Source organism: Panthera pardus, unplaced genomic scaffold, assembly GCF_024362965.1.
Source record: "Panthera pardus isolate Hobbes unplaced genomic scaffold, ASM2436296v1 HiC_scaffold_16, whole genome shotgun sequence".
Classification (NCBI taxonomy): Eukaryota; Metazoa; Chordata; class Mammalia; order Carnivora; family Felidae; genus Panthera; species Panthera pardus.
Window position 1 is genome coordinate 131,757,599 of NW_026526721.1, and position 26,883 is coordinate 131,784,481.

A 26,883-nucleotide genomic window follows, 5' to 3' on the forward strand; every position below is an offset into this window, starting at 1 on the left:
GGAGTTCTTAAAGTCCTAATATGGGACCTATAAGGGCAGAGTTTATTTCCAATTCCATCCTGATGGAAGGAGTTCTTAATCCTTGGCCCAAGCTGAAGCTTGGTAACTAAGATGGGTCCCAGAATAGCAAAGGAGGTCACACCATCTTAATATAGCCACAGTTAAGGCTTGTTTTTCTAAAAGCCACATCATCTATGAGCACAGGAAATGCCACAGCTTGAAGGGGCTGGAAGGTACTCCTTGATTCTGACACCAGCAATAATGGATTATTCTGCATAACTGTCATTTGTTCAGAACAAGCCATATCTCTATGAGCAGGACTCACTGAGCAGTGCTTTCCAGGAAAGGCATTGTTTATTCCTTTACTGCCATAAAATTTGGTGATCCCTCTCAAAGAAGCTGCTCTGTCTCCTTAACTGAAGATTTGTATCATAGAGTCAAGAGCTGTTTCCCTGAGCCTGGTTTAAGGCAAGCGCTGAAGCATGAAGGTGAAGAGAGAAGGTGTGTGGAGGGAAGCAGGTCTCAACTCTCTAAGTTCCAATGCTGGCTTGGAAGTTCACTTGGCTGGGGATCACTCTACTTCCCTGGCCCTTAGGTTCCTTGTGACTAGACAGAGATGAGGTGTTCTCTAAAATCCTTCTGGCTGTGAAATTCTAATCTCCTGAAGTCCCTTCTGGATCTCTGATTCCAGGAGTTGGATAGACTTACATTAACCTCCAGAAACTCTTAGCACCACTGGCCTGACAACACTTGGTATATAAGACTCTATGCTAGGAAACTAATTCATGATTTTAAAAAAAAAAAACAACAGGGGCGCCTGGGTAGCTCAGTTGGTTAAGCGTCCGACTTCTGGCTCAGGTCATGATCTCGCGGTTCGTGAGTTTGAGCCCCAGGTCGGGCTCTGTGCTGACAGGTCGGAGCCTACTTCAGATTCTGTGCCCCTCCATCTCCCCGTCCCTCCCCTGCTCATGCTCTGTGTCTCTCTGTCTCTCAATAATAAATAAACGTTAGGGAGCCTGGGTGACTCAGTCGGTTAAGCGGCCAACTTCAGCTCAGGTCATGATCTCGTGGTCCGTGGGTTTGAGCCCCGCGTCGGCCTCTGTGCTGACAGCTCAGAGCCTGGAGCCTGTTTCAGATTCTGTGTCTCCCTCTCTCTCTGACCCTCCCCTGTTCATGCTCTGTCTCTCTCTGTCTCAAAAGTAAATAAACATTAAAATAATAATAATAAATAAACGTTAAAAAAAAAAAAAAACCACGATGGCAGGCTCCCAAAGCTAACAACCCAAGTATCTGCTGACTAGACAGGCAGTGAGGGTTCAGAGCACACTCAGCTTGTTTATAACATCTTGTAGGAAGGATGAGCTCATTTCTCTGAGCTCCCACACATGGCGCTGGTGTAGTTTGAAGAATGTCCCAACCGAATCATTCTCAACAGTGTCAAGAAATAGCCGTCTTGGCTCCAGCCTTCACCAGGAAAAGACAAATACCACCCCAGAAGGGCACTAGAAGCACAGAAGCCTTCTAGAACTTCAAGCATAAAGCCTTCTGCATGGGATGAGCAGTAGGGAAGAAAAATATTTTCCCTTTTTTTTTCCTCCTTTTTCTGAGCCTAGGTTTTAGGACATTGGTATCTGTGGCATCATTGTGAAGTCATGGACATGCCAGCCATTGTAAAACCTCGAAAACTGAACTGGACCATTACGACTTCAAAAGTTATAATGGAATTTGTATTATCTGGGGTTGGAGCCTGTGTCATTCCTAAGTTCACTTGGAAAAGACCAGAACTGGCTCCACACTGTGATCATTGTTCTGAACGTTGGCTACATATTAGAATCATATAGAGAGCTTTAAAAAAAACCCACAACAACCCATTCTAAAGCCCCATGCCAGGTCAGTTACATCAGATCCTCTAAAAAATAAGGCCTAGGTGCTGGGGACAATAGGAGGCAAACTTGGAACTACAACCACTGCACCTGGGGCAGAGAAATCTGTATCGAATCAGCCCCCTAAGTGATTCTGATATAAGCTAAAGTTTGAGAACCATGGACCCAGCCTAAGAAAAGAATAAAAACATAAGAATGGAAAAAGGTTTGTGCCCAAAGATATTCACCTCTCAGCATCTGTATATAATTTTAGTTAGGCCTCTCTTGTCCAAGCAGTCTACTGCTTTACTCATTTACAAAATGCAATGCAGACATTTAAAAGAGCTTAATAAATATGTGCAGGGATGCGCAAAAATGTGTGACTTTAAGTTGAAGTTTTAGGATACAACAACTAGATATTGGGTATAAAAGAAACAAACAACCAGAAAGTTCACAAAGAAATAATACTGGAAGGAAACACACCAAAATGGTAACAGGGTTATGTCTGGGTGTTAGGTCTTCAGATGATTTCCCTTCTACTTTTCTGAATTTTCCAAGTTTTCTGTGATGATCACATATTACATTTATAATGGAAAAAGAGGTGAAAGTCTACAAACAGACAACCAAAAAAGTAAAGGAATGATGCCTGTCCATTAGAGAAAAGACAAGAAGCTTCTCCGAGGCACTCAATACAGCTCTAAAGGCAGCTCAGGCAAATGTGCCTTCATCCTTCCTCTCCCTCTCACGTCACAAGTGCCTGCTGACCAGGGAGAGTTCAGAATGAACAATTTCCCCAAGCCCTTAATAGTGCCCATAAAGAGAGTCACTTACAGTTCAGGGGCCCGAGTAGGGAAAAACCACTCTATTGTTGAGACTCAGAAGACCTTTCAACAGCAAGGAAATATTTGGATATTCCCCCAAACTCCATTTGTGTCTGGAGCATTGAGGCAAAAAGCAAGTTTTCTGGGTAAACAACAAGATCTGGCTTCCATTCCCAGTTGCTTTGGTTAAGGTAGACCTGTTCGTATGAAGCAAAGATCCACTCCTGCTTCTGGCCTTGGACACAGTTTGAACGGAGCATTCTAGCCCATCTGCTTCAAACCTCGGTTAGCCTAGAGAGGCAGGAGCTCCTGGAAGTGGTGCTCTTTCTGCCCACCAGCCTAGACGATGTTGGGGACTGTGCCTATGCTGATTGGCTCCACCTGTCTGCCTCTCTATCCCATCTGCCTACATCAGGAGGGAATGACCTCAGGGGCGTGGTAAGCACTGGGATCCTTACCTGCTTGCCTCGTTTTCCTGGTCTTCCCCTGGGTCCCCTGTGTCCTGCTATCCCAGGCTCACCCTTTGGACCCATTTCACCCTGGAAAGAAGAAAGAGAAGGAAGAGAGGAATCTGTGCATGTGGAGCAGGCACTCCTCTGCAGGTCCGTCTGTAGACAGACCAATCATTGGTCATGAGGGCAGTGCACTCGATCGTTCCAGACCTTTTCCAATCGGACAGTCTGAGAGACTGGGAAAGTGATGAGGTCATGTGAAAGGTGGATAGATTTTTCAAGGAAGAGAAAGGAAAGATTACCCTGGGTGGGTTACTTATTCTCCAAGACAGACAGCTCCTGGGCGCCACATATTTTGGTGTCCCAAATCACCATCCCAAACAGCCAAAGTAGGAGATTCTTGCATTTCCGTGATATGTATGCCTGTGACGCTGCAAACTGCCAGGGGAAAATGCTTTCTCTTTTATTTGCAATTTTGCGTTGTACTGTGTTTCGCTTTTATCACAAATTCAAATCTGTGAGTTTTTGAATGATTGGACACAGTTTTGACAACTATCATCTTTGGGAAGTTTCTGCTCACGTAAGGACCTTTATGTAGGGTTATACACTTCCCTACTCTTCTGTAAAAACTGGTTTCAGTTCTAGCTCACTTTCATTTGATTCAGATGAAAACCGTGGGGAAAAATGTTCCAGACATATATTAAAATGCTCAATAACTGCAAAAGGCATGGAAGCAATACTTCTTCTTCTTCTTTTTTTTTTTTTAAACATTTATTCATTTATGAGAGACAGAGAGCACAAGCAGGGTAGGGACAGAGAGAGAGAGGGAGACACAGAGGCAGAAGCAGGCTCCAGGCTCCAAGCTGTCAGCACAGAGCCTGACGCGGGGCTCGAACTCACGGACCACGAGATCATGACCTGAGCCGAAGTCGGACGCTTAACCGACTGAGCCACTCAGGTGCCCCTGGAAGCAATACGTCTAACTGAAAAGCCTTACTTTGAGCAATCAGAACCAAATGCACCAATTGAAGAATTCCATAGTTTAAGGCCAACCTTTTGTGAAACCCATTTCTCCACTATAGTTTCTTTCTTTCCTCGTGTACTGCTAGGATTCGAGGCCCACTTCCTGTTTATTTGGGTGACGGAGCCTACAGGACACCATTCCTACCTCCAGTTATCCTTCCACAGCCCAGAACGTACCACCAACAAGCTAACTTTAGCAACAGCAACCCGGGGAGTTTCGGTTAGTCAGCATCCAGTGTCCATAAAGAGCTCCTCCAGGCACTCAGAACAATAAACACCCAGTGGGCTCTTCACATGGAAGTCAGGGGAGGTATAACATAATAGAAAATTTCAGGAAATACTAATAAAGAGTAAGGATCAAGAATACAGCTCTGAAATGATCGGTCACTCGGCCAACGTAACAAATTGGCCCCTACCCAAGCCATCAACTCTTGCCACATCAAGAACTGTCCTTAAACCTCTGATTTCCTGCCAACCTGTCGTGTCCTCCAGCATCTGGACAGAAAGGGAGTGTGGGAGAACAGCATGGATTCTACATGGCTATGCAGATGTATGCACCATTTCCCTTGGTTGTTTAGAGGAGGTCAGGGGGTGTTTTGTTTGGCTTGGAAAAACAGCAGCATAAACAGTGTAAGTTTTTTGTTTTTTTTAAAGATTGGCAGAAGGAAGTGTGGGCACTCTCTTCATCAACTGAAAGCAGACAGTAAGTTCTTGATCTAATTTCTAAGACCTAATTACCATTATCATATCATCTCTGTCTTAAAACAGCCTGCCATGAAAGGGAAAGAGAACTCTACATGGCAAGCCTAGTAAATGGTGCCAGCTGTCATACTTAATTCCACAGTAATTTATTATTCTGATGTTCACTGTTGCACTGAATGAAAACCTAGCCTAATATTTTTAAATCAAATTAGTTTTTTCTCTTTTAATGTTTCCTTTAATTTGTTTATGTAATTATTTTTAATCCAACACTCCACCTAGGGAATAGCAGGAACAGTTTTTTGACAGCTTAAGGCAGTGATAAATAATAATAAATTAATGGCAGATGACTGACACTATTTAAATATGCTTGGGGCACCTGGGTGGCTCAGTCAGTTAAGCATCCGACTTCGGCTCAGGTCATGATCTCACAGTTCATGGGTTCAAGCCCCATGTCGGGCTCTGTGCTGACAGCTCAGAGCCTGGAGCCTGCTTCAGATTCTGTGTCTCCCTCTCTCTCTGCTCCTTCCCTGCTCTCACTCTGTCACTGTGTCTCTCAAAAATAAATGAACATTATAAATAAACAAATAAATAAGCAAGCAAGCTCTACTGACAGCAGGTCAGATAAAAATTGTTAATTCAAGTTGGAAAAAGAAAACTTTAAGATAAATTTGAAAGACAATTAGAATTCTAAGAAAGCATGCATTTGCATGTTTGAAGAATACTATTCTCTGAGGCTCAGGTGAAAATGACCATCTCCCAGGCCAATGCCTTAAGCATGAGGAACCCCTGTTACAAGTTACTATGTTAGATACAGTTGTTCTTAAGGGACATTTATGCACGCTCTCTTTATCCCAACACCCCCTCTCACCACCCCCCTTTCTTCCTAGACCCTGGCCCTAAGTAAAAGTTTCCAGAAATCTATTAGTCACTTGCCACTTCCACAATTTTTGTCATATCGGCACACCGCTCTACTATTAGTGGCTGGATATTTTTTAAAGTCAATTGAATGAACTCCCATTTTTATTAAGACTTGTTCCCAGCAAGATATCCATGAAATCCCACTAAATAGCTAACTATTTAAATGAAAAAATGCAAATAAAAAAGAGTTGTTGTCACCCAGTTAAAATAGCTCTGTGTGCCTCTGACAGTACACGTACTGCCCTCCAAGAGGGTCTAGGTTGAGGGTCTTCAACAAAAGCATTAGGCCAAAGATGCCTGTGCTTCGCGCTGGGGCCCTCGACCACTGCAGCTCAGATCTGATCCAACTGTCTGACGCTTGCTGCTTCTGAACATTATCATGGCCCTCTAAGAGCAGGAAATGCAAAGAAAGTCCTCTCTACCCAGACGGGGCATCCTTTCCCTCCCACTGAACTGGAGGGAGGTCTCAGACCATGTGGTCACCCTCTCACCAACATGCACAGCAACCTGCTCCCCTTCCAAACCAAAACCTTCCACGACATAACCCACTTTCCCTGCCCAGAGCTCTTTTTGTGGTGCTAAGAAGGTCCAATTTATTACTGAGGCCTATTATTACTACTTCTAAGTACTTACTTTCTGCCCCAACATTCCAGGAAATCCCGGGAAACCCTGTGAAGAGAGCAACACACATAGTGACTGCCTCTGAGATAGTGCTTGAAAGGGCTATGGAAGAGTGTGGTCAGCTGTTCTCAAGACAGAACCATCAGTCAGTCAGTCAGTCAGTCAGTAGGACAGCCCACAAGATGGCGGTGGGCAAGGGCTGCCATTTCCTCTGTAGTTTATCATTCCATGCAAAGGCCATTACCTTTTCTCCTTTGGGACCCAAGTCACCCCTTTCACCTCTGGATCCCTAGGAGGAAACCACAGGAGGGAATCAAAGAGTTAATACCCTGGGGTAAAACTGGAGAGTTTCAAAATGAAAGCTCCCTAAGCCAACACACTCATTTACAGGCAAAGAAGTAGGCTCAGGTGACTTGCCCAGGGAAGGAATGTTTTGTGGTCTACCTTTTATTTGGACCACAAAGACCCTTGCGTTAATAAAACACAACTCGCAGAAAATTCTGGGTCCCAGATCCTCTCTCCTCCTGTGGGAAATTTGTCCCCAGGTTCTGGCTGGATTTTTTTTACTTGGTTTGGTTTCTGACAGATGAGAAAGTTGTGTGGTAGAAGCTTGGTCTACAGACAACACCAACCATCTCCCTCCAGTGCCCTGCAGGCAGGCTGTGTTTCCCCTCCACCAGTACAGACTTCAGCTACTAATCTGCTCCACGTGAGGGGCCTCTACCTCCACTGGGAGCTCCTCCCTAATCTACTCGCCCTGCCTTGGGAGGCCCCTCCCTGCTCTCCCAGCCCAATGACAAAGGACAGGGGGATATCTAGGAATGGTCACTATAGGTGCTAACTTAAGAGAAACCTGGGCCTGTCTTCTGCTCATCACTGACCCCAGAGTCAATAGCCCAGACCAGGCTCTGGGAAGCCATGGGAGTCAAGCACTAACCTTTTCCCCTCTGGATCCAGGGTAGCCCTAAAAGAAAGCAAAAAGTGCATTTACCATTAGCCCTATGTACCCCCAAAGGCCTGAACAAAGTTTTCCATCTGCCTTGTTCAGAGGCTTGACCCTCCCTGCCCAGGAAAATAACAGGAAGGACATCTGTATGCCCCTGCATCCCAGGCATGATGTCCCCCAAAGGGCTGGTAAAGACAAGCACTCTGGCACTGGGCTTTCTGGTATCTGTGACATTCCCCAAGCCCAGGATAGCAGCCCCACCCAGCCCCCATCTTTGTGGACAGCAGCTGCTCCAGAGTCTTAGTGAGAAGAGCCGGGAATGTCCGTCTGGACCAACACACTGACCTTGAAGCCCATTGGTCCTCTTGACCCTGGTAAGCCCATCATACCCAGGTCACCTTTTTCACCCTGGGGGAATCAAAAGAAGATGGGGAAAACGACCAACATTTACTAGGGTGACATTTACTAGAGAAACAGAACCAGGAAAATCATGGGCAAGATCATGATGGAACTAGGGGCATTGGGGCTGGCTTGTGAATCTGAGGACCCCACATGCTCCCTTGCTCACTCCCAGGGGTTCAAGGCTCCATAGTTCACACTTCGTTCTGGTATTTGAGATTAAACGTAAAATGAAATTGCCCAAGGCAGAGCAGATCTCCAAACTGAATGCTAATATGCTACAAATGCTTGATCTTTTCCTGGAGTAGGTTTTGAGAGGGCGGGGAGAGAGCATGGGGGCCTCGGGCCTCACAGGACTAAATGTCAACACCCCAGAAAACTTCACCTGTTTTATGCTCTGCATAGGGAGGGCCTTTCAGGCATTTTCATATATTCTCACCCCAGGTTTGCAGTCAAACAGTGAACATCAGCCTCTGGGCATGCATTATGGAGACGGGGGTTAAGACTCATGGGTGGGCTCTGTTGCCCCTCAGAATGGTTTGTAGTTGGAACTTTCAGCACCCTCTGTGCTAAAAACTCTATACCAGTGCTAAAAAGTAGAAATATAAGATGAGCCACATACTTAATTTAGAGTTTTTTTAGAAGTTACATAAAACAGGTAAAAAGTAAAACAGGTGAAATCAACTTTAATATATTTTATTTAATCTGATTATCATTTAAACATATAATCAATATAAATTAATGAGATATTTTACAATCTGATTTTTAGAATAGATATTTTAAATCTGTTGTGTATTTTATATTTAAATCATATCTCAATTCAGGCATTAAATTTTCATCCAAAATACTCGATCTGTATTTAGATTTCATAAAATTTATACTGAAACATCAGAGTCACACATTCAAGTTGCCATAAACATGCCTACGTATTTTCAAATAACTGAACTGAGTAAAGGTTTTTAAATTCAAACTTACATTAAAATAAAAAATTCAGTTCCTCAGTTGTACCAGCCACACTTTAAGGGCTCAGTAGCCACATATGGGTAATTGCTGCCATAGTGGACAGTTCAGACCTATAAAGTAGATTTTTGGAAAAATATCCTTGGGACTTTTCCTAAGAGGACTGGGAACACAGTTTTCTATCCTGTGTAATAAATACAGCTGGTGACTGAATCAGAGGAGATAGTGACATTCACCTGCCCGTCCCTGATTTCTGCAGGTCAAATCTGCACCCAATAGTCTCTGACCAAAGGGAGAAGAATATAAACAAAGGTATGGGTGTGGATGTGTCAGCTTTCCATCATCTGTCTGAAGAAGGGATTTCATCAGCATTTAGCTTAGCTAAATGCAGGATTTCAGTCTTTCCAGCTGGCCAGTGCCCATCACCCTCAACCCCCAAACTCCCGCACAGCTTTCCAGACACAAGCACCTCATGGGTCATCTCAGGGAAACCAAAGAATTTCAGGCTACCTCTGAGGACAAAGGAGAACCGGGGTTCCTGTGAAAGAGGGGAGTGGCCCTTCAATTCTCCCCCCCACCCCCGCTCATAGGAGCAGAGCTGCTGGACGGGCCAAGGTCTTATATTTCAAGTAAAGGTCCCCAAGTGTTTGGGGACCTCTGGGCAGCCCTCATCCTTTCTTCATCCTCCTCCTCTTAAGGAAACAAGTTTCACTATGTGCCAAAGGCCGGGGGGCTGACATCCCCCCTCATGTTCTGATACCACATGAACCCTGAGAGTGTGCCATACTTACCCTGGGTCCTTCAGGGCCGACTGGCCCAGGCATGCCAGGAACACCCGGGGGGCCAGGTCTACCCTTCAAAAATGAACAACAAAAGTCAGGACAACTGGGTTTGTCTCCTTCCTTCCAGGAAATGAGATTTGTTTTGGGAGCTCAGAGGGGACTGTGGGGCCCTTAAGCATAGCTTCTAGGTCCTTTATCCCCACCTTCCAATGACTGATAGCCTAGAAGGTTGGGTCACTTACACATAAGTTAAAGAGTTTGGTGTTATATTATGTCAACACATAAGCTCTTATTCTACTCAAGACATGGAAGGTGCAGGGGCGGGCGGGGGGGCGGTGTGGCAAAGCATGGTGATAGAGAAGGGATTCTAAACTTCTTGGCTGATGACCTCCACTCACCTGCCCACTCACCCAAATGTTCCTTGCATTCCAACAGGTTCTCCCCAAGGATATGGCATGGAATGGGGTGGGGTTTTGTTTGGGGTACAGCAGCAGATGCTGTTGGTATTCCCTCAAGATCTTTTTCACTTGCTCACTGTGCCCATCCCCCCAGTGGCTACCTGCCTTCCTGCCACAACACATTCCTGCAACCTGTAATTGTGGAATTTGCCAATGGTCAATTGGAGCTGCCCGGCAATTCATGCACCTCTTCTCCCTGCGGCCAATAACCTAGCTCCCTTACATCAGGACAGGACAAGCTCTGTGGTGCTATTCACACACCGGAGCTCCCCTAGCAATGAGGCTAAAGACGGACTTCATCTGACACCACACCCAAGCTGGGCTTCTTCCCCAGCACCATCCGGCTTCCCCTCCCCTCAGGATCCTTCTGAGAGAACTCCCTTAATGTGTTCACTTCTACATGGCACGTGTGGTCTCTACCTCTGCTTCTAGGGAGGCCAACCTAAGCCAGGAGCCATGCAAGAGCAAACCTTACAAGAGGAAGTGGGGGTGGGGACCTGGGGTCTATCTCAACCTCTGCACCCACTGGCTAATTTCACAGTTAGCCTAACTAGACATGTGGAAGGCTCAACCCCTAAACTGGAGATCACAAATGCTAACACGTGTCCTCTTTTCTACTCTTGCCTCCCACTTTCATGGCAGACATCACTAACTGATCACGGCCCTCGTTAGTTCTGAGCATGAAGACCATCCCAGAATGCCTTCCAGCCCAGCGCTTCAGATAACCACTGTTCCTTGGCTGGAGCTGCGATCTGTGTCCTTGAGGGATGTAATTTTGCTTGCAAAGGTCTGTTTGAGGCTTTTGTTGATAGTGAAACCATCTGAATAGAACATTTAACCAGAAAACTAATAATTTATATTTAGAATCATAAGCACCTTGTTTGGCCACAGTGTTACACCGCCTTCTATCACTGAGACCTACAGTTTCAGTGCCAACATCCATTGACCACATTGAATGGCTGCTGGTTTACTCTTTCCTGACCTGAATGAGAGCCTTGGTAACATGTGTTTGGTTCACTCAAAGTCCCTATGACCTTAAGTGACTCCTATGTATTTCAGCTGGGCCAAAAGGCAAAAGCTATTGGCTTCTGTTTTGCACTTTATTCCAGTTTAATCAAATTGACAGTAAGAGTCATTTAGTGCCACTGGTTGGGGCCCTGGATGATTTCCCTAATGGGTGGCAGAATGAGATGGTCTGAGGTTGGGGGAAATTTGGGCAGGCTTGGCAGCCTCTGGGAGAGGTCCAGATGCCTGGCAGTAGCAGGCTCTCGACCAAAAGAACAGGCAGAAAATGGGGCACCTGAGTGACTCAGTCGGTTAAGTGTCTGACTCTTGGTTTCGGCTCGGATCATGATCTCACAGTTCGTGGGTTTGAGCCTCACATGGGGCTCTGTGCTGGCAGTGTGGAGCCTGCTCGGGATTCTCTCCCTCTCCCTTTCTCTCTGCCCCTCCCTTGCTCATGCTCCCTGTCTCTCTCAAAAAAAAAAAAAAAAAAAAGAACAGGCAGAAAAAGCTCACTGTCCTCAGAATGGCAGTGCCATCATTGTCCACCTGGATACTGGAGTCTAAGGAAGCGTATGGCTGGTGGCCCCTACCCCTAAGAGTACTTGTGGGTGCGTGCACACGCACACTCACACACACACGCGCACACACACACAGAGAACAGTTGCCCGTGCAATGCTGACAGAACACATGAACCGTACCTTTCTTCCTGGTAGGCCAAGCTCCCCCTGTGGATGGAGAAGACAGGTAAGCAGAGGCTTCTTTGGAAGAGAAGTTCTGGAAGCACAGAGCTTAGTAGGGCTGACGGCTGGGCATGAGCATGTGGCTTGGTTGCTTGGCCATTCACAGCACCCCTGCCATGTCAGTGGGCCAAGCTGAAATACGCCAGTGGGATCTCACACCTGCAGCAGCAGCCCCGCCATCACGGAGCCCATCCTCACTCTCTCAGGCAGAATTAACACATTCTTTGAAATCTCAACCAGAAAATTCTCAGTGGCATCCCCAGGAAACAGGCTGGAATTACCAAGAAGGGGTGGACTGAAGAAAGCAGTGGCTCATACCTTTTCTCCCTTTGGTCCTATCTTGCCAGGAAGTCCCGGTGGACCCTATGCAATCAAGATAAGAAATGAAAAGGTCCCATCAAAACAAGGCAGGATGGGTGGGGAGGGGAGCGTGACTAAGAGGGAGGCTCTTGGTGCATTGGGCTCCTCTAGCAGCATGGTTCCCTCTAGCAGACTCGGGGCTCCACGGTCCCCATGAAGGACCCTCTTGTGCCCTCCAACCCAGTCTCCTTGTCCTCTGGTAACTTTCCCTGAGCTGTGCTTCCAGGGGTGCCATGGTTACAACTAGGGAGTCTTGAAGAAACGCTGTTTGCAGAAAACAAGATGCGTCACCACCTCTCATAGCTTTTCAGCTGCTCTCAACCAAGCCCCCCTGGGGCCCTGACAAGAGGGAAGATACTCTTTGCACACAGGAGCAGGCAACTTAGAAATTTCTGTGCTGGATCTATGGGCACCAGGTGCAGTGAAAGCCTTCTTTAAGACGTTAAGAATGTGGGCAATGGTGCATTTTGTCTCATTGCCCAGTCCCAGGAGTGAGGCTGACTCCAGCTCAGGGACTCTAGCACCCACTACACTAAAGCCTGCCACACCCACGGCCAATATGCAGCTGCTTTCTGTTCACGCGTCTATGAAATGCTCGGTTGACTGTTTTCCAAATTCCCCAGTACGGCAGAGAGGAAATCCATCAACTTGTAGCAGGCCGCAATTTTATCCCCATGATCTGCTGGTGAACACACCTACCACAAAGCCTGTTTGAAAGATGATTCCTTTGAGACTTGTCCAAATGATAAACAGTCCCCTCAGTGGTTCCCAAAGCTGTCTGCACATTAGAATCCCCTGAGGAACTTTTGAAAATCCTGACCAAGCCAACCCAGATCAATTACATCACAATCTCAAGGAAAGGGGCATTAGGCATCAGGAATTTTTGAATCTCCCAGGGATTCTTTTTAATTAAAAAAAAAAAAATTTAATGTTTACTTTTGGGAGAGAAAGAGAGACAGAACATGAGCAGGGAAGGGGCAGAGACAGGGGGACACAGAATCTGAAGTAGGCTCCAGGCTCTGAGCCGTCAGCACAGAGCCTGAGGCGGGGCTGGAACTCACGAACCATGAAATCATGACGTGAGCTGTAGTTGGCTGCTTAACCGACTGAGCCGCCCAGGTGCCCCGAAGCTCTCAGGGATTCTAATGTACAGCTAAGTTTGGGAACCAGACTTTGATTTATTTTCCTGTTTGCGGGATGGGAAGAGGCAAAGTCATCATTTCATTTCCCTTTCCACTCTCCCCTTCTCTCCTTCCTCTGCCTCCACCTTACCTCTTCTTTCAAGCCCCCCTGCTCCCCCTAACTTTCCCCCCCTCCCCGCTTCTCTCCCTCCCCACTCCTGGTCTCCCCGCTTCTCTCCCTCCTCACTCCTGGTCTGGACACCCTTGTGTGGAAATAGGGCTTCCTGGGAGGGTGGCTTCACCCCCACTTCCCCAGCCACTTGCCCAGTGACCTGCTGGGGACTGCGCTGGCCCCAGCACCTGGCCCTACTTCAGGGCTGTGAGGGCCAGCTTGGATTGATAGCCCAGCGTACAGGGTACACAGTCTTTGAGGATCCAAGCCTAGGGGGTGCCAGGGCTCCCAGAGAGTGTGACTTAGAGGGGCAGAGGTTCCCTGCTCCCCAAAGTCTAGGAGCCCATGGTGACAGGGAGCCCCAGGGCAGTGTGCCTGCCACCCGTCCAGTCCCCTTGCAAGGATGAACGCTGTTCCATTCTCTCATTTCTTATTTTCAAGCCTGTTTTTTCGATTTCTTAAAATGGGCTGGAAGGATTTTACCAGGCCATTGTGCTCTAGCTCAGCGCTTTCCAAATTCTGATGTGCAGATGTTTTACTAGGGGGGCTTGTTAAAATGCAGATTTTGGGGTGCCTGGGTGGCTCAGTGGGTTAAGCTTCTCCATCTCCCAGTTTGTGAGTTTGAGCCCGTCGGGGTCTGAGCTGACGGCGTGCAGCGCTTCGGATTCTGTGTCTCCTCTCTCTCTGCTCCCCCCCACTCGCTCTCTCTCAAAAATAAACATTAAAAATGTTTTTTAATGCAGATTTTGATTGAGTGGGTGGGGGTGTGTGAAGGGGAGGAGAGAATGAGATTGTGCATGTCTGACAAGCTCCCAGAGGACGCCCTTGTTACTGATTCACAGACCTCATTTTGCTTGGGAACAGCATTTACACTATGTTCTAAGGAATGGAAGTGGCTGCAAATGCTCCCACTACCCCCACCCCACCTAGCTGGGCAGCACATTCTCTGAATGACTCAAGTGGATCACGTGAGTTAGAGGTGTGCGAGCAGGGCTGGAGAGGGTGTGAGTTCGGCAGAAAATCCCCCTTTCCTTCCCATGCCGTGTGGCTCTCAGGCATTCTGAGATCCACCAGTGTAGACTGCCGGAGGTGGGAAGATAGAAATCCACCTGGGAGGTGCTCCTCGGTGTCCATCTTGCTTTTCTGCAGACTTCCTAGCCCCTCTGTGGCAGCCTCTGGCCATTTCTGGGTTCAAAGTCCTGTTTTGTGTTCTTTATTGCGTTCGATAAATATTTATGGAGAGATCACAAGAACCCGTGCACTGGTACAGACCGGGCACAAAACAGACGATATCCCTGCTCTAGGACCACGGGTCGGAAAACCTTTTCTGTAAAGAGGCAGATAGTAAATATCTTAAACTACGCCTCTGATACAGCATCTCTGTCACAGCCGCTGACCTCTGCCCTTGCAGCACAAAGGCAGCCAGAGATAATAAAGTTTAATTACAAAAACAGGCTGCTGCCAGATCTGATTGGCCATAGTGTGCCAGTCCTCATCATAGAGCTTATACTTTATAAAAAGACCAAAGAGACCGACAACAATAACAAAATAAGAAAACCGTAATGAGAAAATTGTGTGGAGAATTAAAATAGGTCATCGGGATTGAGAATGACAGGGAACGGTACTGTAGACTGGCTGGTTGAGGAAGGCATCTCTAAGGAGGTGGCCTATAAACTGTTCTGAGTAATGAAGGAGCTGGCCATGGTAAAAATCAGAGGAAAGAACATTCCAAAAAGCCTGAGCCACGAGCGCAAAAGCCCTAAGGCTGGAACAAGCTTGATATGCTTCAGGACCCAAGAGATATGCGTTGGGTGGACAATGTTGGTATGATACACTGTAGGAGATACGGGTGGGGTCCTCTTGCAGGGCCTTAGTCTCCTGGGATGGGAAGCCATAGGAGGGGTCACCCAGGAGGGGTGACAGAATTCCTAAGGCACTTGGGCAACTGACTACTGCCTGTACCCTTTTTCATCTCCCCACGGCAGGCCCCGAGCCCCAGGCCAGGGGGCGGTCCTCCTTGCTGGGCCCCCTCTCCCAGGCAAGCCAGGGGAGCCAGGGTCTGTGAGACAGGGTCTCTGGAGGGTACTCTTGTTTGCCTAGAAAATCCTTTCTCTAACATTTCACCTGTTCCTCACTCTTTCCTTTAGCTTTAGTGGGGTGGGGGGAGGCTGCCTGGTCACAGTGTCTAACGAGGCTCAGACTAACAAGTTCCCCATTACCTCCGCTTTCCTGCGCCAAATGCAGGCACTTCTTGGTTTACGGGGGGGCGGGGGGGGATTGGTCAATGGTCACATAAGGGGCAACCAATTGTCGTCAAGCGTCTGATCATTATAATAATAATAATCATATCCATCTAGACAGCAGCTCATCTGGTCCCCTCACCACCACCACCCAAATCCAGTACCGTGGGGGTAATTACTGTCTCCGCTGTGTAGGTGAGGATATCAAGGCTGGGAGGCCAGCATTCTCCCAGAGAAGAGGAATCCGTATACTTGCCTCGTGGCTCTGGAGCCGGAGGTGAGCTAGGGAAAGAAAAGCGGCCCCCATGTCGCGTTGAAGAGGGCAGCTCTAAGAGACTCTCCCCAGTGGGTTTTACTGCTCTGAACAGAAGACAGCAGGACAGGGTCTGGTGGAATGCACCAACCTGGGGGCCAGGGGGCCCAGGGGAGCCGAGTGATCCTTGCACACATGAGGACTGTGTGGTCTCCAGTTCCAGGATGAAATTCTTCATGTCTGGGGAGAGAAGCTTCAATGCAAGCAACACATGGTCATGGGTCAGACGTGGGGGACGGAAGAAGGGTCACTACCCCTGGACACAGATCTGCCTCCCAATCCAGTCCCCAAGATTGGTGGTTCCCTAACACCCCAGTGGGTGTCCCAAGAAGATGACCTTCTGGGCCCCAAGTTCCTGTTCTCTCCTGAGACATTCCTGGCTTGAATAGATTATAGAGATAGAAGAGCCCCTTTGGATGGAGTTAGGAAGCTCATTTCAGGGGCCTTTGCCTAATGTCTAGGCCAGCACCGTCCAACAGAAATGAAATGCAAGCCACCTAGGTAGCTTAAAATTTTCTGGTAGCCACGTTAAAAAAAGGAAAAAGAAGGAAATAAAATTAAGTTTAATAATAGATTTAACCCAACATGTCCCAGATATCATTTCAACATCTATTCAATATTAAAACATTACTGAGACGTTTTACCTTCTTTCTTCATCACAAGTCTTCAAAATCCAGTGCGTATTTCATACGTACAGCACATCTCAACTCTAACGAGCCACATGAGAGGTGTTGAAGACACATATGGCTAGTGGCTACTGCATTGGGCAGTACAGGTCTAAGAATTCTCAGAAAAATTCAAGAATCCCAAGTCGCAAGACTCTTCTGGCCTGTTGTCTTCCCAAATCCTGTTCCCTCTCACACCTCAGTATGACTATAGGGGGACCATTTCCTGCGCCCCCTCATAGAAACAGGCTATGTTAAACATGGGCTGTGGAAGGGAACTTCATAAATACTTGGGAAGAAAGGGGAAATTCTGTTCTGAGCAACTGAAGGGAGCCTAGAAAGTTATAAATTCACCTCATTGTTCTCAGGGAGATGGGACGCTTTTCCAAATCCAATTTCCTGCTGACAAGAATCTCCCTCCATAACTTATTTATGACAGCGGGAGAATGGACACACACAGGAAACTGCAAAATGCCCATTCTAGAGTTCAACCTGCTGTGTGAGAGTAAAGGGTTGGATCCCTCGAAAAGAATCTGGAGGCTTCTCACTTCAAGTGTGGGGAAGTTGGGGGCGGGGGCTGTGTGGTGGGCACTGGGGAGCCCGTGTGTCTGTTCTCTCACAAGCCCTGAGGTACTCACCAGGCTTCGGCCTCCTCTGAAGAATGGTGGTGGGAACAGCGGGGGTGGAGGGGGCGTCAGGAGGCAGCATGCTCTGTGGCTGCCACGCTTCTTCTGATCCAGGCCGGGAAGAGCTGTGCAGAGAGAATTGCTGCTCATAGCCCCGACAGTGTCGGGACCTCTGTCATGTCCCCTGAACCCTAGGGAGACCCATGCCGCAAACTCCAGATTTCTGAATGGGATTTCTAACCAGTTAGATGTGAGTGCACCGTCTGTTTGCCACTTGATGTAGCCCTCCCCCGGCCTTTGCTGAACGAAGATGGTTAAGCAGCTGGTATGGACACCATGACCATAATAAAGTCCATGTCTCCTTCTTCGTGGACTGACTTGTCACTTTGTAGATGTGACAAGGAACGAAAAGTCCAGACTCGTAGTACACCTCCAACAGAGGAGGAGAAGGAAGTCTTTGTTAATTACTTTGATGGTGCCCCTCAGAGGGAGGCTCAGGGAGGGGGCATCCAGGGCCCAAGGTGGCATGGACTATACAAGACCCGGAGCCCTGATTTAAAACACATACTTGATCCTAGACTCTACACACACATTTGGTGTCACCCATGCTCACAAAAGGGTTACAGTCTAATGACTCAATACACGGGTGTGAGGAGATGAAGGCGGGGGCCCTGGACCCTGATAGCTTTATTGAACACGGGGCCTTGCCCATGTTCGATGTTAGGGTATGTTCAACGTTGAAGTATACCTTATAGAAAGGACATAGATCATAAGCACACAGCCCAACAGATTTCTGCAAAGTGAACACACCCTAGAGGCTGGCCCCTGGATCAAAACACACAACTCCCCATCATCCACAAGCCCCATAAACTCCTGTCCAATCTCTGCACACCTCCCTCGCCACCATTCTGACTTCTAACCCCAGGGACTCATTGTATCTATTCTGGAACTTTATATAAATAGAATCCGACAATATGAATTCTTGTGTATGGCTTTTTTTGCTCAACACAGTGTTTGTGAGGGTCATTCGGGTTGTCGTTTGTAGCTGTTAGCGCTGAAGAGAGTTCCATTGTGTGACCAAACCACAATCTACTTATCCGTTCTGCAGCGGCTGAACATTGGGTCGATAGCACTCCACACCCCACCAGAATGGCTAAAATGAAAAGGACAGGAAATAACATATGTGGGCAAGAACGTGGAACAAACAGAACTCTCGTACATTGGCTGGAGGCGGGGGGTGTAAGTTGGTTCAACCTCCCTGGAAAACTGCTTGGTATCGTCTACTAAAGCTGAATCCAGGCAACCCCGACAGCCCAGCAGTTTCACTCAGGGGTGTTTAGCAACAGACAAGTGGGCATATGTTCACCAAAACACATGTACTAGAATATTCACAGCATTGATATCCATAATCACCAAAAGCTATACATTTACAGTTCCCAGTTTGGGTCTCGTGAGGGTACCCTCACCTTCAACCCTTACGTCGAGCCTCTGACTTTGTAGAACTTGGGCAGGTCACCCGCCACATGCCTCTCGGGCCCTGAACCCAGTTTCAGTCTTCTCTCTCAGGGGCCTGGGCTTGCCTACTGTCTCCACCCTGTGCTCCAGGACCTGCCTGCGGACATCAGGCAGCTGGTGGGTGCTCCCCAGGAATGGCTGCTTCGTGCGCTCCCACATACTCCCTCCCTGATGGAGGAACATTCCACTGGCCCATGCCAATGGTCCTCGGCCCTCTCCGAGCCAATGCCTCTGTTTGTAAAGACCCTTTTATTACCCGGAAATGAAATGCATAAACAATACACCATACATATGCAATTTTAAAAATCAATATAATCTTGCAGCAGCCAGACGTGGAGGTGGCCCGTCAGGGCCATGGAAGTGGTGAGGACAAAAAAGGAAGCAACCAATGCACACGTCACTGGGGAGAAAGAAACTGGGGGCCAGCGTGCCGCAAGAGTGAATGAGGAGGAACAATCGAGGGTGGTTTTGAGGTGGCCGGGACCTGGGACAACAGTGAGTCAGAGTATGAGACGGGAAGGTCAGAGGAGGCACTGGTTTGTGGGAAACCTGTCAGATTTGGTATTAGATATTTGTTCATTCCAGTACATGCTTTGTCAGGCACTGGGCCAGGCCATGATGAGGGGCAGAAAGATGTCTAACTGGTGCCCCTGACCTGTAGACACTAAGGCCTGAGGGGCTGCCAATGCCCTTCTGCTCATATCCCACCCCTCCCCCCTGACACCTAGCCCATCCTGGAGACTCTTACTCACTAACCGAGAACTGGCAGGTGCCGCCTCCACCAGGAAGCTTTCCTTGACCTCCCAGGCCAATGTTGAGGGTCCTGCCATGTTTTTCTCTGGGTTTGCCTCTATGTTAGCTCTTATCCATGGGGTAAAACAGTTTCCTTGTATTTTCCCGACTATAGTACTTTCTGGGAGGATGGAAGCCAGCTTTTAATCCCCATGTTCTAGCACAGTACAATGACATACACTAGATATTCCACAAATGTTTGCTAAATTGATAATAATAATAATTAATAAAACCCAAGACACTACATGCGTAGGCACCACTGAAGTGCTTCACATATAGAAATTGACCTAATCCTCACAGCAATCCTGAACGTCATCGTCACCCCCATTTTATAGATCAGTTAACTGAGGCAAAGACTAGCAGTCTGGTTCTAGTGTTCTTCTCTTGATCTCCACATTCTTCCACGCGCGGTGGGAATGTGGGAAATAAAGGTCGGGAGCTCGGAAGAAGGCAAGGGGCTCCCATGACAACTACCTGAGATACAGTACGAAGCGCCTCCAACCAACCCCACCCCATCGGCAACACGCCTGTGGTTGAGTGAGACTGCCTCTTTGGACTCATTGCGAGGGAGGATACACACCCAGGGGAACCACGTGGCATCTTGGTAAGAGGGTGCTAGAAAGGATTTACTCTAGGATTTGGGCTTTCACTCAGTGATGTTGGGGGAGACTCTGAGGAAGTTGAGTCTGGCTTCGCTCTGGACCAGATCCTGGCAGGGAGCGAGAGCTCGTCTGTGATTATCTTAGTTCTTATCTAGAAGAAGAACAGAGCAGAGGGAGACGGAAGCTGTGGTTAGTAAAGCAACAGCACTCACGCATATTAACAAGGATCGAGGGATGGCTGGCCATTTTTGTGGTTGGATGGTGGTCTTTTGTCTGTGTCTGACATGATGACGCAGTGGCCTGGTTTTGTCTTGGTCCATCACAGTCACAGACTGGCCTTGTCTGAGGCTGTTCTACGACACTGATTCTGTTCAACAGAACACCATGGCCCAGCTGTGAGTGGCAGATCCATTCTACCTGTCATGGGCCACTTCTCTCTCTCTCTCTCTCTCTCTCTCAGTGGTAAAATACTATAGCTATGTTGTTATAAAGCATGACATTAACGCCAATCATATTCCTCTTCAAATTCCTCCAAGTTTCTTTGCTGAACTGTTGGGTAAGCTGGGAGTGGCAGGGTCCATTGTTCCACCCTGCCTGGGGCACGTGGTGAAGGTGGCAGACACGCACCAGCACTCCAGGACCATTTCAATGCCACCCCAGTGGCAGTTTCTCCTTTGCTGCTCTTTGTGTGCTTTGGCACACAGCTAAGGGCTGAGGTTGTGGTTTTCCACAAAGTCTCTCCCGGCCAAGAGCACCTGGCAGGCTGGCAGGTTCACGTGGCTCATTTGCACTCCTCACCATTTATTTTTCCAGACCATATATGGTCTCCAGTGCCTCGCTTCACCCCACATTCTTTGTGGTCTCCCACTAATGAAAGAGTCTATCATTTGAAGCAATTCTCTTATTTCTTCCTGGAAACTGGAGAACTCTTCAGCGCGCATAAGTTGCTTTTCCTGCCGAGGCATCTGCATTGTTCACCTCTCCCCATCCCTCCTCGCCCTTTCCCCCTTGACCTTGACTTCACTTTCAGCAGGTGAAGAGCATCTATTTCTGCCCACCCCCCCAACTCCCTGGAGATGTTTGTTTTTAGCACAGTCTAGTTTATTTACGGCTCATTCCAGCTCAGAATATTTCCATCAGGTGGATGTGTTTGGGAACAGCTTCCCACCCCTCCCTCCCCTCCCAGCCAACTAAGCCAGGACTTCACATGTCTATTTTGGTGTCATCCGACTGGCCTGTGGGTCTCTTTCAGGACTGTGATGCCTCCGTGGAATCATGTCTCAGCCCAGGGTCCAGCTTGGAAAGGCCCCAGCAGGCTCTGTGGTAATGGAAACAATCATGCACGTATGAACACGGGGCCTGCAGAAACCTGGGTGCGCCACGTGGCTCTGACCCAGGCAGCTGCCTGGGAAATGCCAATTACCATGGAATTTCAGGACCACTTGCCCTGACTTAAAGCCACTGAAGTCCTACTGTACGTGGCCACTGCAGTGCCAAATCACGGGTAGAAATAACACTGGGTCTAATGTAGGCTTTGGGCAACTGTTTGGTTTTTGTTTCTGTTTTGTTTACTGTTATGGATGCTGGCTTTGCCCTTTTCACTCAATACCCACTTGACTCTTGGGCACTTCCTTGGAAAGTGTGATTCACTTGAACTTACTCCTGGAAATATGGGGAGTTGGATCAAAGAGTAGGAGTCTGGGTGCAAGTGACTAAGTGGCCCAGCACAACTCATTTCTGAGACTTGGTTTCCTTACCTAAGCCCAACCCATCTGCAAATTCTGTTTTCATACATATGACACCAGGGTCACCACTGTGTCCGTCTGCATCTCCCACTCACGAGGCCAGCCCATCAGTAGGGTATGAGAGGCAGCCTTTCTGTTTCTGCCTCCTGTGTTTGTATGAAGCAGTCCCCCCCGCTCCGCATTCCCTACCCAATCAAGAAAATGTGTCATTAGAAGTCACCAAAGGAGGGACACCTAGGTGGATCAGTTGGTCAGGCATCTGATTCTTGGATTCGACTCAGTTCTTGATCTCTCAGTTTGTGGGATTGAGCCCCACATCAGGCTCTGTACTGACAGCACAGAGCCTTATTGGAATTCTCTTTCTCTCCCTGCCCCTTCCCAACTCAAAATAAATAAACTTAAAAAAAAGAAGCCACCAAAGGAAAGAAGTCACATAAACATCCTGCCTTTGTAGGGTGAGAAAATTTCAGATACAGCCATCTACTAACTATTCTGCCACCGTTTGTGAAGTTGGGAGACTGCTTAACTTCTTATTCCCGCCTCCTTCCACTTTCGGGCCTTTCCCTGCCTGTTAGAACTTGTACTAGAAGGAGGAGAGAAGAGGTGAAGGGCACACATTCCACTCAGCTTTCTGAATGTGAGTCAGATGTCTCCACTACAGTGAAGTTCTAGTGATAGCTGGCTTCAATCTGCTCCAAGTTTTTCCTGATTCACATATTCCAGAGAAGGCTGCACCCTACAACTTTCCTCCAACCCCCACACACCCTGAAAACCAAATTCTGATCTTAAAAGTTGAGTGTATATGAACTTCTCTGAAAGACCATGGTAGGAATTTGCCATCTTGCAATTTGCCCCTGAATGGTCAAGGGGAGCAGGTGAGGACACAACCCACAAAGAAAATGACTTGGCAGTGACCACATGACCTAAGCCGGTCAGCCTGGAGAGTAATGGAGAACATCTTGGCCACCCAATACCAGGGCTGGCCCCGACCACAGTACATGACATTACTTCAAAGCCACAGGAGCAGCAGCTGCCAGCCTGCCACCTCAAAGTCAAGGTCACAAGAAGGGCACACATAAGTGCACACACCCGAGTGTGTATACCAAGGTCCCCACCAACTCCACTGCCAAACCCCTTTATGTTGCATCCAACACTGGTCGAGAAGTTTCAGATTAAAGACTGCTAAAAGCACCCAGAACAAGTCTGCCTTCCAAGCCTTTTTTCTAAAACAATGCACACATCATATATGCAGACACACACACACACACACACACACACACACACACACACGCATGCAAACTCACCGGAGCAGCAAGCTGAGTAACAGAGCAGTCCTGAAATGGTGAGCAGGTGAGTGAAGCTGAGTGATGGAACCGTCATCGTGGGCAAGGCCCAAGGAGGGACTGGCCAGGGAACACAGGCTGGTGACAGGCTGAGATCTGTCACGCCTCTGAGCACTCCCAGCTGGGCATTTGGGGTGGGAGGCAGCCAATCCCTGCTTTGGTGTTGCTTCTGCCCCAGATGCCAGGGGTCCAGGGGCCAGTCCTGAGCTCCGGGGAGCAGGAACAGGTAGGCAGTGCTCTGGCCTCACCAGAGGCTACCCTGGGGGCGGCTTGGGGGAAGAAGAGGGCCCCTGTCCCAGGGAAGGAGGCAAGGCTGGGAGCCTGAGATCGGATCGCCCCTGCCAGCCAAGAGGAAATGGGAGTGTAATCCGTCTAAAAGGCTGCTTCTCGTTCAGCTCAGAAACTGCCCCTGTCAATACTGTTCTGGCGAGCCTCAAAGTCCACACCCACCATGACTGTCCTGGGGGAATAGGCCCTCCTTTACTTCAGGGAAGACCTTTGTCACCAGGGTCTTGGCTCTGACCATGTCTGTGCCAAGGTGCTGCCAACAAAGCTAAACTTAATTTTTAAAATTATAAAAATTTTAAAAAGGTATATATAGATATAGATATATCTAGATATAGATATTCCCAAGGGCCTGGTGGGGCAAACCTTTTTAGATGAAGCCTGCCTGTAAAATAATAAAGTGGCATATACCAGATACATGTGGAATCTATCTGATAACAAGCATGCACACACACACACACACACAAAATTCTAGATCATAAAAGACAAGATTGTTAGTACTTATCAATAAGCACCATTGTTTTAACCAGCTTAGTAAAAATCTGCACTGCAGGAGTCCTGACTGCAGGAGACAGAAAACTTTTTCTGGAAAGGGCCAGACAGTAAATATTTTAGGCTCTGTGGGCTGCATGGTGTCTCTCACAACATCACTCTACTGTTACACATGAAAGTAGCCACAGACGATAAAGGAATGAACATGGTTGCATTCTAATAAAACTTTATTTACAAAAATAGGAAGCAGGCTGGATTTGGCCCCCCAGGCTGTAGTTGACTGACCCCTGAGCTATAGGCTTCAAAAGAAAGGATATTCTTTGGATTCATTCGTTCACTTACTGTTTCATTCATTCAGAAACACAAACTGAATGCCAAAAGTATGCAAGACCCAATGACTAGACACAGTTCCTGTCCTTGGCATATGTCATTCAGTTTTATGGAAAGAATACAGGCACTGGAGTGCCTCCCAGGCTGGAGTTACCCAGGCTGCCACTTACTAGCTTGAGGAAGTTATTCACTCTGAGTCTCAATTTTCTTATCTTTAAAATGGGTAAAGCAAAACCCACTTTGTTAGTTTGTTGTGAGGATTAGAGCAAAGGATTTCAGAGTTCCTGGAATAGAATAGGGGCTATTTTATTGACATTTTCAGAGATAGCTATTATACAAAGTACAAAAAGAGAAGTGGCTAACACAGGGCTAGGGGATGTCTAGAGGGATTTATAACAAGAAGTGATGGGTACCGGTTGGCAGAGGGATATAAGTGAGAAATCAGGGAAAGCTTCCTGGAAGAGGTGAGCTGAGCTTTGAAAGCAGAGAAGATCTGCTGGTACCAAGATGAAAGGAGTAAGGGAGGAAAGGGTTAGGCTCTGTTCCTTCTCTGGAACATTTCCCTCTGTTCTCAAAACACAGAGTCTAAGACATCAGAAAGAGCACAGAGGGCATGGGGTGCTTGGTCCTAAATCCCAGACAGTCGCAGAAATGTCATTGGCATATTGTCCCAAATGCCCCTGCACTGGGTCACATTCCTACAGCTCATTTTTCAAATCCCATTCAAAAACTCTTAGAGATGGAAGTTTTTCCACTTTTTAGCACCACAAGCATTTCCTTTTTACCATTCAGCATCAAACTGTTCCTGAAAAGGTTTACACAGGTCAACTACTCAGCTGCACTTTGACTATTGTAAAAATAAAGGAGACTGACCTAGCTGGTCGCTGAGGTCCTGCCCCACCCTGCTGGTGTTCGAATCTCTATTTTGAACGTAATGACTCAGGCCCATGAACATCTCTTTCTCTTTTCCATGTTGCTCTCCTTCTGCAACTCTCTTCTCTGTCCATTTCATTCTGTCTCTATGTCTCCCTATCTCCGACTTTGTCTCAGTCTCTCCAAGCACTCTGGGCTGAATGCCTAGATGTGTGCCCGACTAGTGTTAACTGCCCTGCAGCCAAGCATGGCAGCCTGGGATTAGGATTGGGCTGGTCTCCAGCCCTGGTGCAGCCAGTAACTTGTTGTGTGACCTTGGCAATTCACGTCCCCCCCTGGGCCTTGGTTTTCCCAAATATAAAATGGGAGCATTGGACCAGCTGAGCTCTAAGCCCTTTCCAGCTCTGGCTTCTACCAGGGGTTATGATTTCTGAGACTTAAATGGTCCTTCATGAGGGTCCTGGAAATGGATGGAAGATCACTCTTTCCCCTTCTCCCCTGGTGAGCCATCCCCTGCCCTCGAGGCAGCCGGCCTGCTGAGCTCCCTCAGGTTCCTTGGCCCAGGCACCAGCTCACCACAGCAGAGTGGCCTGCAGAATCTAATTCATAATAAAAGTTTCCGGGGCCTTCCTGCAGCTGTCAGCAGGTGTCATATTCACAGTATTTTGTCTTAATTACAGCTCTGGTATTTATCAACCGGGCCAGAAGTCCACTTCTGGAATGCCGCCTCCCTGGGCACTGTTCCAGAAGCTCCTGTCCCCCTGCTGCCACATGCAGTCCTGTTCCCCAAGGATCTGGGCCAGAGTGGAGTCCTTTTTGCATCTTCTCCTCCTGTGGCTCCCACCCCTGCTGCACAGAGAGATCCTGAGGCCTGGATAACGGAGCATCCTCCCCAAGGACCCAGAGTTCCCAGTGTGAGGCAAAAACACCTGCATGTTTAAAGGCACAGCCCAGGGTTCCACCAGCCCCAGGGTACCTCAAGTCTGATGTCCCATCCCCAAACCTGCATGGGCAGAGAAGTAGACTGGAAGATATGGGATCTGCCTTCCCACCGGCAGAGACTCTCTGTTTGACCAAACTTTGTTCAGCTTCTCGACCTGGCCTTGAACTTGGGCCTCTGTGTCTGCCCTTGTAGAGCTCAGTTTTAGCAAGAGTCCAGCAAAATCACTTTACAGTGACTCCCCACCCTTGATATCTAACTACCGTTGGTATCTGTCTGACCAAGTTCCTCATTCCCCCTACCCTTGACATCTTAGCACCCCGGCCCGCCTTTGGCAAGAATTCCATTGAATGGATTTAGCAAGAATCTCCCAACCCCTGATGTTTCCTCTTAGTAATTTTCCATCCACTGAGCGCCTCTCCTCAACAGCTCCTTGGCCATAAATCCCCACTTGTTCCTACTACATTCAGAATTGAGCCCATTCTTTCCCCTGCGGAGACAAGTTTGCACCTAGGGCAATAGTCTTGAACAGAGTCTTCCTTCCCATGTCAACAAGAGAATAATTTCTTCTTGAACACCACCTCCAAGAGAGGCCTACAACAGATTCTACTTCATTTACTGAACACTAACCATTGTCAAGTCCTTGCTACGCCACATGGATACAGAGGTGAAGAAGCCTGAAGTGTGGCCTCTGGAGGTCAAAGAGTTTTCATCCTACCTGCTAGTGAACTGTTTGGTCCAGCTTTCCTGAAATGCTATGTTAAGAAGGACTCTGAGGAA

The 26,883-nt window shown here is 47.9% G+C and overlaps 2 protein-coding genes across 6 annotated transcripts in view; both read right to left on the reverse strand.

Moving 5' to 3' along the window:
* COLQ (collagen like tail subunit of asymmetric acetylcholinesterase) overlaps positions 1-26,883 on the reverse strand; it is a 76,850-nt gene that overhangs the window by 31,583 nt on the left and 18,384 nt on the right. For 2 of the 4 annotated variants that reach the window (XM_053903824.1, XM_053903826.1), the window contains exons 2-11: positions 17,199-17,311; positions 15,987-16,088; positions 12,008-12,052; positions 11,648-11,674; positions 9,496-9,558; positions 7,691-7,753; positions 7,337-7,363; positions 6,644-6,688; positions 6,412-6,447; positions 3,142-3,222 (exon numbers count right to left, since the gene is read on the reverse strand). In XM_053903824.1, coding sequence (XP_053759799.1) covers positions 3,142-3,222; positions 6,412-6,447; positions 6,644-6,688; positions 7,337-7,363; positions 7,691-7,753; positions 9,496-9,558; positions 11,648-11,674; positions 12,008-12,052; positions 15,987-16,088; positions 17,199-17,311 — 602 coding nt within the window. Of the gene's footprint in view, positions 1-3,141; positions 3,223-6,411; positions 6,448-6,643; positions 6,689-7,336; positions 7,364-7,690; positions 7,754-9,495; positions 9,559-11,647; positions 11,675-12,007; positions 12,053-15,986; positions 16,089-17,198; positions 17,312-23,144; positions 23,531-26,883 lie in introns of those variants that run through there. The other 2 variants (XM_053903825.1, XM_053903827.1) reach the window with 2 other exon arrangements.
* HACL1 (2-hydroxyacyl-CoA lyase 1) overlaps positions 17,199-26,883 on the reverse strand; it is a 93,298-nt gene continuing 83,613 nt past the window's right edge. Inside the window, exon 21 of one of the 2 annotated variants that reach the window (XR_002076433.2) lies at positions 17,199-17,311. The gene's annotated coding sequence lies outside the window, so the exon portion shown is untranslated. The remainder of the gene's footprint in view (positions 17,312-26,883) is intronic. The other variant, XR_002076434.2, reaches the window with a different exon arrangement.